Below are 12,964 nucleotides of genomic sequence, written 5' to 3' on the forward strand. Positions count from 1 at the left end.
ATCCCCTGGAGAAGGAAATGGCAACCCACTCCAGTACTCTTGCCTGGAAAATTCCATGGGCAGAGGAGCCTTGTAAACTACAGTCCACGGGGTTGCCAAGAGACTGAGCCACTTCACTTCACTTCTTCCCTCTCCACAGCACAACTGAACAAGTGAGCCTAAATAAGTGACCACCTTCTCCCCTTTGTGTCAGAGAGGAAATTAGACACTGAAGAGACTTGCAAACAGAGGAACCCAAAATAAAGAAGAGGGAACCACTTTGGAAGTTACAGGTGCAACAGATTAAAACCCTGTAGTTAGCACTGACTATATTGGAAGGGGCCTTTAGACCTTAAGAAGAAGTATAAGCTGGAACAAGGAACTATCTGAAACTGAACTGGCCCCGCACTGCCCTCAACAGTTCCAGAGAAATTCCTATATATATTTTACTATTATCATTTTTTAATTAAAAAAATTTATTTTTAAGTTCTTTATTATTCCTTTAATTTTCATTTTTATAACCTATTACCTTGCAAAAAAAGACCCTATTTTTAAAGCAAATTTCATATATATATTTTATAATTTTTGTGATTTTTTTTTTAATATTGTATTTTTGAGAGTCTAACGTCTACTCTAGATTTTTAATCTTTGCTTTTTGGTATTTGTTATCAATTTTGTACCTTTAAGAATTCAACCTTCAGTACCCATTTTTACTTAGGAGTGAGATTACTGGCTTGATTGCTCTCTCCCCCTTTTGACTCTCCTTTTTTCCCCCCAGGTCACCACTATCACCTCCCTCCCCCTTGTCTTCTCTACCCAACACTGTGAATCTCTTTGGGTGTTCCAGGCTGTGGAGAACACTTGGGGAACTGATTACTGGCTAGATCTGTCTCTCACCTTTTGACTTCCCCTCTTCTCCTCCTGGTCACCTCTATCTCCTTCCTCCCTCTTCTCTTCTCTATGTAACTCTGTGAACCTCTCTGAGGGTTCTAGACTGTGGAGAGCACATAGGGAATTGATTACTGGCTAGATTACTCTCTCCCCTTTTGATTCCCCCTCTTCTCCAAAGACTCTGATGCTGGGAGGGATAGGGGGCAGGAGGCAAAGGGGACAACAGAGGATGAGATGGCTGGATGGCATCACCGACTCAATGGATGTAAGTTTGAGTGAACTCCGGGAGTTGGTGATGGGCAGGGAGGCCTGGTGTGCTGCGATTCATGGGGTTGCAAAGAATTGGACACGAATGAGTGACTGAACTGAACTGAACTTCTCCTCCTGGTCACCTCTATCTTCCTCCTCCCTCTTCTCTTCTCCATGTCACTCTGTGAACCTCTCTGGGTGTCCCTCACTATGGAGGGACATCCTAGATGTTTTATCATTGGTTCTGTATGGATGGAGAAGTCTTGAGGCTACTGTAAGAATAAGACTGAAAGCCAGAGGCAGGCGGCTTAAATCCAAAACTTGAGAACACCAGAAAACTCCTGACTCTAGGGAACATTAATCAACAAGAGCTCACCAAAAGCCTCCATACTTACACTGGAACCAAGCTCCACCCAAGAGCCAACAAGTTTCCTAGCTAGACATACCAAGCTAATTTTCCAGCAACACAGGAACATAACCCTGAGCATTAAAATACAGGTGGCCTAAAGCCACAACAAACCCATAGACACCTCAAAACTCATACTGGACACTTCATTGCACTCCAGAGACAAGAGACCCAGCTCCACCCACCAGAACACCGACACAGGCTTCCCTAACCATAAGCCTAACCATAAGCCACTCGTCCAACCCCACTCACAGGGAGGAACATCCACAATAAAGAGGAACCACAAACTTCCAGCATACAGAAAGGACACCCCAAACACAGCAATCTAAACAAGATGAAAAGGCAGAGAAATATTCATCAGGTAAAGGAGCATGATAAATGCCCACCAAACCAAAGAGGAGGAGATAGGGAGTCTACCTGAAAAAGAATTCAGAATAATGATAGTAAAGATGATCCAAAATCTTGAAAACAAAATGGAATTACAGATAAATAGTCTGGAGACAATGACTGAGAAGGTGCAAGAAATGTTTAACAAGAACCTACAAGAAATAAAAGAGTCAATCAATAATGAATAATGCAATGACTGAGATCAAAAACACTCTAGAGGGAACCAACAGTAGAATAACTCAGGCAGAAGAGAGGATATGTGAGGTGGAAGATAAAATGGTAGAAATAAATAAAGCAAAGAGGAAAAAAGAAAAAATGTGAAAGAAATGAGGACAACCTCAGAGACCTCTGGGACAATGTTAAACACCCCAACATTCAAATTTTAGGAATCCCAGAAGAAGAAGACAAAAAGAAAGGCTATGAGAGAATACTTGAGGAGATAATAGTTGAAAACTTCTCTAAAATGGGGAAGGAAATAGCCACTCAAGTCGAAGAAACCAAGAGTCCCAAACAGGATAAACCCAAGGCAAAACACCCCAAGACATATATTAATCAAATTAACAAAGATCAAACACAAAGAACAAATATTAAAAGCAACAACACACAAGGGGATTCCCATAAGGATAACAGCTGATCTTTCAATAGAAACTCTTCAGACCAGAAGGGAATGGCAGGACATACTTAAAGTGATGAAAGAGAAAAATCTATAACCCAATTTACTGTACCCAGCAAGGATCTCATTCAGATATGAAGGAGAAATCAAAAGCTTTACAGACAAGCAAAAGCTGAGAGAATTCAGCGCCACCAAACCAGCTCTCCAACAAATGCTAAAGGATCTTCTCTAGACAGGAAACACAGAAAGGGTGTATAAATTCGAACCCCAAACAACAAAGTAAATGACAATGGGATCATACTTATCAATAATCACCTTAAACATAAATGGGTTGAATACCCCAACCAAAAGACAATGACTGGTTGAATGGATACAAAAACAAGACCCCTATATATGCAGTCTAAAAGAGACCCACCTCAAAACAAGGGACACATACAGACTGAAAATGAAGGGCTGGAAAGAGATATTTCATGCGAATGGAGAGCAAAAGAAAGTAGGTGTAGCAATACTCATATCAGATAAAATAGACTTTAAAATAAAGGCTGTGAAAAGGACAAAGAAGGACACTACATAATGATCAAAGGATCAATCCAAGAAGAAGACATAACAATTATCAATATATATGCACCCAACATAGAAGCACTGCAATATGTAAGGCAAATGCTAACAAGTATGAAAGGGGAAATTAACAATAACACAACAATAGTGGGAGACTTTAACACCCCACTCACATCTATGGATAGAACAACTAAACAGAAAATTAACAAGAAAAGACAACCTTTAATTGATACAATGGACCAGTTGGACCTAATTGATATCTATAGGACATTTCACCCCCAAACAATGAATTTCAACTTTTTCTCAATTGCACACGGAACCTTCTCCAGGATAGATCACATCCTGGGCCATAAATCTAACCTTGGAAATTCAACAAATTTAAAATCATTCCAAGCATCTTTTCTGATTACAATGTGGTAAGATTAGATGTCAACTACAGGAAAAAAAAAAAAGGGAGGTGGGAGGGGGGTTCAGGATTGGGAACACATGTACACCCGTGGCGGATTCATGTTGCTGTATGGCAAAACAAATACAATATTGTAAAGTAATTAGCATCTAATTAAAATAAATAAATTTAATAAAAAAAATACAAACATATGGAGGCTAAATACCCCGCTTCAAAACAACCAACAAATCACAGAAGAAATCAAAAAAGAAATCAAAATATGCATAGAAACAAATGAAAATGAAAACACAACAACCCCAAACCTATGGGATTCAGTAAAAGTGGTACTAAGGAGAAGATTCATAGCAACACAAGCTTACCTTAAGAAACAAGAGAAAAATCAAATAAATAACCTAACTCTACACATAAAGCAATGAGGAAAAGAAGAAATGAAAAACCCCAGGGTTAGTAGAAGGAAATAAATCTTAAAAATTAGGGCAGAAATGAAAAAGAAACAAAGGAGGCCATAGCAAAAATCAACAAAGCTAAAAGCTGGTTCTTTGAGAAGATAAATAAAATAGACAAACCATTATACAGACTCATCAAGAAAAAAATTGAGAAGAATCAAATCAACAAAATTAGAAATGAGATGGAGAAATCACAACAGACAACACAGAAATACAAAGGATCATAAGAGACTACTATCATCAAAGATAGGCAAATAAAATGGACAACTTGGAAGAAATGGACAAATTCTTAGAAAAGTATGACTTTCCAAAACTGAACCAGGAAGAAATAGAAAATCTTAACAGACCCAGTACAAGCATGTAAATTGAAACTGTAATCAGAAATCTTCCAACAAACAAAAGCCCAGGACCAGATGGCTTCATAGATGGATTCTACCAAAAATTTAGAGAAGAGATAACACATATCCTACTCAAACTCTTTCAGAAAATTTCAGAGGAAGGTAAACTGCCAAACTCATTGTATGAGGCCACCGTCACCCTAATACCAAAATCAGAAAAAGATGCCACAGAAAAGCAAACTACAGGCCAATATCACTGATGAACATAGATGCAGAAATCCTGAACAAAATTCTAGCAAAAAGAATCAAACAAAATATGAAAAAGATCATACCTCAAGATCAAGTGGGCTTTATCCCAGGGATGCAAGGATTCTTTAATATTTGCAAATCAATCAATGTTATACACCACAAATTGAGAGATAAAAACCATATGATATTCTCAATAGATGCAGAGAAAGCCTTTGACATAATTCAACATCCATTTATGATAAACCCCCCCCCCAGAAAGCAGGCATAGAAGGAACATACCTCAACATAATACAAGCCATATATGATAAACCCACAGGAAACATTATTTCTTAATGGTGAAATATTGAAAGCATTTCCCCTAAAAACAGGAGCAAGGCAAGGGTGCACACTCTCACCACTACTATTCAACATAGTTTTGGAAGTCTTAACCACAGCAGTCAGAGAATAAAAAGAAATAAAAGGAATCCAGACTGGAAAAGAAGAAGTAAAACTCTCACTGTTTGCAGATGATATGATCCTCTACATAGAAAACCCTAAAGACTCCACCAGAATATTACTAGAGCTAATTAATGAATATGGTAATATTGCAGGATATAAAATTAACACACAGAAATCCCTTGCATTCCTATACACTAACAGTTAGAAAATAGAAAGAGAAATGCACAGATATCATGTAATTAATCAAAAGGTGGTTTGCTTAATAAATATTTAACTGTGAAAAAAAAAAAAAGAAAGAGAAATTAAGGAAACAATTCCACTCACCATTGCAACAAAAAGCATAATATACTTAGGAATAAATCTACCTCAAGAAACAAAAAAGCTATATATAGAAAACGATAAAAAACTGATGAAAGAAATCAAAGAGGACACAAATAGATGGAGAAATATACCATGTTCATATATTGGAAGAATCAATCTAGTGAAAATGAGTATCTACCCAAGGCAATCTATAGATTCAATGCAATCCCTATTAACCTACCAATGATATTTTTCAGAGAACTAGAACAAATAACTTCACAATTTGTAGGGAAATAGAAAACACCTCTAATAGCCAAAGCAGTCTTGAGAACTAATAATGGAACTGGAGGAATCAACCTGCCTGACTTCAGGCTCTACTACAAAGCTACAGTCATCAAGACAGTATGGTACTGGCACAAAGACAGAAATATGGATCAATGGAACAAAATAGAAAGCCAAGAGATAAATCCACACACCTATGGACACCTTATCTTTGACAAAGGAGGCAAGAATATACAATGGAGAAAAGACAATCTCTTTAACAAGTGGTGCTGGGAAATCTGGTCAACCACTTGTAAAAGAATGAAGCTAGAACACTTTCTAACACCATACGCAAAAATAAACTCAAAATGGATTAAAGATCTAAACATAAGACCAGAAACTATAAAACTGCTAGAGGACAACGTAGGCAAAACACTCTCTGACATACATCACAGCAGGATCCTCTATGACCCACCTCCCAGAATAATGGAAATAAAAGCAAAAATAAACAAATGGGACCTAATTAAACTTAAAAGCTTTTGTGCAATGAAGGAAACTATAAGCAGGGTGAAAAGACAGCCTTCAGAATGGTAGAAAATAATAGTAAATGAAGCGACTGACAAAGAATTAATGTCAAAAATATGGAAGTACTCCTGCAGCTCAATTCCAGAAAAATAAATGACCCAGTCAAAAAGTGGGCCAAAGAACTAAATAGACATTTCTCTAAAGAAGACATACAGATGGCTAACAAACACATGAAAAGCTGTTCAACATCACTCATTATCAGAGACATGCAAATCAAAACCACAATGAGGTACCATCTCACACCGGTCAGAATGGGTGCTATCAAAAAGTCTACAAACAATAAATGCTGGAGAGGGTGCAGAGAAAAGGGAACCCTCTTACACTGTTGGTGGGAATGAAAACTAGTACAGCCACTCTGGAGAATAGTGTGGAGATTCTCTAAAAAACTGGAAATAGAACTGCCATAAGACCCAGGAATCCCACTGCTGGGCATACACACCAAGGAAACCAGAATTGAAAGAGACATGTGTACCCCATTGTTCATCACAGCACTGTTTACAATGACAAGGACATGGAAGCGACCTAGATGTCCATCAGCAGATGAATGGATAAGAAAGTCGTAGTACATATACACAATGGAATATTACTCAGCTATTAAAAAGAATGCATTTGAAACAGTTCTAATGAGGTGGGTGAAACTGGAGCCTATTATACAGACTGAAGTAAGTCAGAAAGAAAAACACCAATACAGTACATTAATGCATATATATGGAATTTAGAAAGATAGTAACGATGACTCTACATGCGAGACAGCAAAAGAGACATAGATGTAAAGAATGGACTTTTGGACTCTATGGGAGAAGGCGAGGGTGAGATGATTTGAGAGAACAACATTAAAACATGTTTATTATCATATGTGAAATAGATCACCAGTCCAGGTTCGATGCATGAGACAGGGTGCTAGGGCTGGTGCACTGGGATAACCCTGGGGAGGAAGGTGGGAGGGGGGTTCAGGATGGGGAACACATATATACCCATGGCTGATTCATGTCAAATATATGGCAAAACCCACTACAATATTGTGAAGTAATTAGTTTCCAATTAAAATAAATTAATTTTAAAATGCAACACATCTAAAAAAAAAAACAAACAAACAGAGACATTATTTTGCCAACAGAGGTCTTTCTGGTCAAAGCTATGGTTTTTCCTGTTGTCATGTATGGACATGAGAGTTTGAATATTAGGAAAGCTGAGTGCTGAAGAATTGATGCTTTTGAACTGTGGTGTTGGAGAAGACTCTTGAGAGTCCCTTGGGCTGCAAGGATATCCAACTAGTGCATCCTAAGGGAAATCAGTCCTGAATATTCATCGAAAGGACTGATGTTGAAATTGAAACTCCAATACTTTGGCCACCTAATGCCAAGAACTGACTCGTTTGAAAAGACCCTGATGCTGGTAAAGACTGAAAGTGGGAAGAGAAGTGGACATCAGAGGATGAGAGTGTTGGATGGCATCACCGACTCAATGGACATGAGTTTTTGTAAACTCTGGGAGTTGGCGATGGACAGGGAGGCCTGGCGTGCTGCAGTCCATGGAGTCGAAAAGAGTTGGACACGACTGAGCGACCGAACTGAACTGAACTGTGCCTCAGATTAAAAAAAAAAAAAGTTTCCTCCAAAAATTTAATAGAAAGAAAAATGTGTGATGTAGAAATTTTGATGAGGTTTGAATTGTTGTGGATTAAAAACTTGATCTTTTAATCAAGAGATCAGCAGTTGTCCATTATTAAAAGAGGGGAAAGAAGGGATTATTTAAACTGTCGCTTAGTCACTAAGACACGTCTGACTCTTTTCGGACACCATGGACTGTAGCCGGCAAGGCTCCTCTGACTATGGGACTTCTCAGGTAAGAGTACTGGAGAGGGTTGCCATTTCCTTCTCCAGGGAATCTTCTTGACCCAGGGATGGACCCGCGTCTTCTGCATTGGCCGGCATATTCTTTACCACTGAGCCACCAGGGAAGCCCATTTATTTATTTATTTTTTTTTTTATTATCAAAAGAAATGTTTATTTCCCCCCATCTTTAGAGCTATTTTACTACTAATCCTACAAAATGTTTGATTTTACCAGCATTGTATTGCTTTCACTGAGAGATTAACTACAACACTCTGTAAAGGACTCAGTCACACCTTATCATTTTGTTCACCTCAATTTTGCTGCAAAGGCTCCTGATACTGTGACAAATAAGACTGCTAGTAGCTGGAGTTGCATTATGACTTTCCTGGGCCCCAGGTGCTTCTGCTTTCCCAGGCTCCTTATTTTATATTAAAAAACATGGTTTATGACCATATTAGTAAAAAGACAAATTATAAGCCAAGTGAATTATTATCATATTCATATTTTTCCTTCCAATTCTAAAAGAAAATTTTTTTTTTTTAATTTTATTTTTTAAAAAAAATCACATGCTCCCCATCCTAAACCCTCCTCCCTCCCAACCTAAATGGGAAGCCCATTTAAACTATAGGTATCCCATAATATAGTCAGCACTTGAAACCTTTCTCTTGCCAGATAATTCACCCTATATTTATATCAGTTCCCAACTCTGACAAATTGGAGGATCATCATCAACATTGATAAGATCATTAGGCATCACAGGCCAAATCCATTACAGTGAGACTAGGCCACCACACTTAATTGCAAGCAGGCACACCGAGGCTACTGGTCAGGCAAAAGGCATCTGTGCCTTTTTCTCAGGACAGTCCACTACAGTAACTTAGGGTTTAACCTTATCACATTTCACCAATATTGCTGTCCAGAGACCTCCACGTACTGGAGAATCTAGAGTAAGCTGAGGAATGCACTCATCATGCTGTGAGATTGGACATGAAATTTACCATGGTGTACCCAAAGCTGGAAGATCGAAGAGTTGGTTTAGGTTGTGCACCTTATAGGGAGAACCCAGGAGGAGGTTTGGTCTTCCAGATTTCAATATAAACTACTTCATCCTCCAGGCCTTGCATTTCTAGGCTCAACAGTGCTAATCTGCTTTGACCCCACCTCTTACTCATTATAGTCTCTGCAACAGCAGGACGAAAAATTTAACTATGGGACAAATTTTCCTGAGGACATTGCTCAAGACAGTTCTGAATATGGAAGTTTCCAGGAAAATTTTTAAAAAGACATCCTTTTCCATAGTGTATTCTCTCAGGAATTTTCTGTCACCTATCAATCCAGCCAGCCATCCATCCAATACACAGTGTTTAACACATGGTAAGTGCTAACTACCATGCTTAGCACTGGGAGGGACTGGGGTGTATGTGTTTATTTTGGTACATACCGTGAGGTTCCAGTTTATATTGTCATTTAGTAGATAGATACCTAAGGTAGTCATTTCAGCACTTTTTACTGAAGTGAACTGCCATTTCCCTTGTATCTCTGAAAACCTCCTTGATTTCCTACTAATATTAACAGTGGAACTTGTTTATGTATACGAGGCTCTGCCCCTGGGCGTTTTATTCTGTTCTAGAGACCCTGTACAAGAATATTTAAATCACGGTGGCGTTCAACACGTTTTAATATCTGATAGGGCCTGTTTCTGCGCAGTACATTTTTTTTTTTTTTCCCTTTCAGGAACGTGTTCGGGCCCGCGGCAGGGGGCGGGGTCGCACCTCCTCCGCGGCTCTGGTTCCAGGGGAGCTTCACAGACGAAGAGATGGAAATCCCGAGGCTGCTCCCGGCTCGCGGGATGCGACAAACCGGCGGGGCTGGCAGCCCCGAGGGTGGCGGCCGGATCCGCGGAGGTGCTAACTTGCGGGCCGGTCAGGCCCCGGCGCGCCGCCTCCTGCTGCTCCGTGGCCCTCAAGATGGCGGGCCCGGGCGGCGGCGTGAGGAGGCCAGCGCGGCTTCCTCGTGCCCAGGCCCGGGCCCGAGCCCTTTGGCGCTGAGGCCCGATCACGCTACCGGCTGTGGCAGCGGCGGCGGGAGCGGCGGCGATGACTTCTTCCTGGTGCTGCTGGACCCGGTGGGTGGAGACGTAGAAACCGCGGGCGCTGGCCAGGCCGCAGGGCCCGTGTGGAGGGAGGAGGCCGGGCTGGGCCCAAGGCTCCTGGGGGGCGAAAGCGGCGCGAACCCCGAGGGCCGCCCTGCGCTGGGCCCCAGCTGCCTGTCGGCTATCCCCGCCCCAGTCCCGGCCTTGGCCCCGATCCCCGCTCCAGGCCTGGGCCCTGCCACGGCCTTCGCAGGCACAGTCACCATTCACAACCAAAACCTACTGTTGAGCTTGGAGAATGGCATTCTCACTCTGGCCACGCCCCCACCGCCGGCCTGGGCGCCTGGGGTCGCCCCTGCCCCGCAGCCCAGGGGTCTGGTCGCCCCGCAAGCTGGGATCCCACACACCGCGGAGTCTGGAGATTGTCCCGAGCTGCCGCCCGACCTCCTGCTGGCGGAGCGGGCAGAACCTGCGCCTGCCCCAGCTCACAAGGAGGAGGAGGAGGGCCCGGCGGCTGTTGAGAGCCCCCGCGGGCCGCCAGGCCCAGGCCAGGGCGTGTTGCTGTACCTGTGTCCTGAGGTGCAGTGCGGACAAACCTTTGCAAAGAAGCACCAGCTGAAGGTGCACCTGCTGACACACAGCAGCAGCCAGGGCCAGCGGCCCTTCAAGTGCCCCCTGGGTGGTTGTGGGTGGACCTTCACCACCTCCTACAAGCTCAAGAGGCATCTGCAGTCACACGACAAACTGAGGCCCTTCGGCTGCCCAGCAGAGGGCTGTGGCAAGAGCTTCACCACCGTGTATAACCTCAAAGCACACATGAAGGGCCACGAGCAGGAGAACTCATTCAAATGTGAGGTGTGTGAGGAGACCTTCCCCACACAGGCCAAGCTCAGCGCCCACCAGCGCAGCCACTTCGAGCCTGAGAGGCCCTACCAGTGTGCGTTTTCCGGCTGCAAGAAGACATTTATCACAGTGAGTGCCCTGTTTTCCCATAACCGCGCCCACTTCAGGGAACAGGAACTCTTTTCCTGTTCCTTTCCTGGCTGCAGTAAACAGTATGACAAGGCTTGTAGGCTGAAAATTCACCTTCGGAGCCACACTGGTGAGAGACCGTTCCTTTGTGACTTTGAGGGCTGTGGCTGGAACTTCACTAGCATGTCCAAACTCCTAAGGCACAAACGGAAGCACGACGATGACCGGAGGTTCATGTGCCCGGTGGAAGGGTGTGGGAAATCTTTCACAAGGGCTGAACATCTGAAAGGCCACAGCATAACCCACCTGGGCACGAAGCCTTTTGTGTGCCCGGTGGAAGGTTGCTGTGCCAGGTTCTCTGCTCGCAGTAGTCTCTACATTCACTCCAAGAAACACTTGCAGGATGTGGACACTTGGAAAAGCCGATGCCCAGTCGCCACTTGTAATAAACTCTTCACATCCAAGCACAGCATGAAGACCCACATGGCCAAAAGGCACAACCTGCGCCAGGATCTCTTAGCTCAGCTGGAAGCTGCAAATTCTCTTACACCCAGCAGTGAACTTACCAGCCAGGGGCAGAGTGACCTCAGTGATGCTGAGCTTGTGTCTCTCTTCTCTGATGTGCCTGGTAATAATAGTTCTGCTGCAGTACTGGACACGGCATTGGTGAACTCTGGGATCTTGACTATTGATGTGGCTTCTGTGAACTCAACTCTGGCAGGAAACCTCCCTGCTAATAATAATAATTCCTTAGGGCAGGCAGTGGACCCTCAGGCCTTGATGGCCACCAGTGACCTTCCTCAAAGTTTGGATACCTCACTCTTCTTTGGAACGACAGCAGCAGGTTTTCAGCAGGGTCCCTTAGATATGGATGATGTCTCAAGTCTAAGTGCAGGGCCGTTGGCATCTCTGAGCTCTTTGGCTTTGAAAAACTCGAGTCAAGAGCCCCAAGCTTTGATCCCTAGCAGTAAGCTAACAGTAGACACAGATGCTCTGACTCCTTCAAGCACCCTTTGTGAAAACAGTGTCTCAGAACTACTGCCACCAACCAAAACGGAATGGAATGTACATCCTGACTCTGACTTCTTTGCACAGGAGGAAGAAACCCAGTTTGGATTCTCCAATCCAGCAGGAAACCATGGGTCTCAGAAAGAAACAGATCTTATCACAGTGACTGGCAGCTCATTTTTGGTATGAACTAAATTCTGTTCATTCCTGCCACATGGCTTACTTTTATTGATGACACTCAATTTTGAGAATATTCTGGACTGAATGCTTAAATACAGTCATTTCTTATAGGTCTGAAGGAGAACAGAGCCCTGGGCTGCAAGTTTGGAGATTTAAATCCTGATCTTGGGTCTGGAACTTGCGGGTTGTGTGACCTTGAACAAGTCACTTATCCTATCTGAGCCTTAATTTCCTTATTTATGAGATGAGGTGGTTTGAATAGATTGTTCATGTGGTCATTTTAGCTCTATTTTCTTGAGTTTGTGCTCTTTCTTGAAAATTTTAGGACCTTTTACAATGATTAACAACTGCATATGCTGCTTATGTAAGGAAAAGTGCACTGAGAGTTAATGATCTGAATGCATAGAACTGGTGTTTAACTTTAAAATTTTAGTGGAAAATTTTTGCAGTGCCAAAATATCTCTAAAATCTAGTGGTAGCGCTTTAAAAAGAAAGCTGAAAGTCTGGGTTAGCTCTTTTTACATTTTTATCTTTCTAGCCTCTTTTTTTTTTTTTTTGATGGAAGGCTGTGTTGGCGAAAGTGCCAAGTGTTTGATATGACTCAGAGTCAGAAATATTGACTTTGTGGTGTTGAAAAAGTGGCCTTAAATAAGTCATTTTCTCTTACTAACCCTTATTTCCCTAGGTGTCATGACTTCATTGTAATTTACACATACCTGATGCATTGTAGACTTCCTTTTCTATCCTATTAGTTAGGTTTGGAGGGAAAAT

At 42.3% G+C, this 12,964-nt stretch overlaps 1 protein-coding gene across 7 annotated transcripts in view; it reads left to right on the forward strand.

Annotated features, from left to right (window-relative positions):
* The first annotated feature begins 9,531 nt into the window (after window positions 1–9,531).
* LOC147340247 (zinc finger X-linked protein ZXDB-like) overlaps window positions 9,532–12,964 on the forward strand; it is a 115,469-nt gene continuing 112,036 nt past the window's right edge. For 6 of the 7 annotated variants that reach the window (XR_015159910.1, XR_015159911.1, XR_015159912.1 and 3 more), the window contains exon 1: window positions 9,532–12,196. Coding sequence is in view for 4 of the 7 variants with exons in the window: in XM_086390059.1 (XP_086246185.1) it covers window positions 9,758–12,196 (2,439 nt within the window). In the remaining 3 variants the exon portion in view is untranslated. Of the gene's footprint in view, window positions 12,197–12,304; window positions 12,472–12,964 lie in introns of those variants that run through there. The other variant, XM_086390060.1, reaches the window with a different exon arrangement.

Source organism: Bos grunniens, chromosome X (assembly GCF_055505025.1).
Source record: "Bos grunniens cultivar Pamir isolate PY7600 chromosome X, Bosgru_T2T1.0, whole genome shotgun sequence".
NCBI classification, from domain to species: Eukaryota; Metazoa; Chordata; class Mammalia; order Artiodactyla; family Bovidae; genus Bos; species Bos grunniens.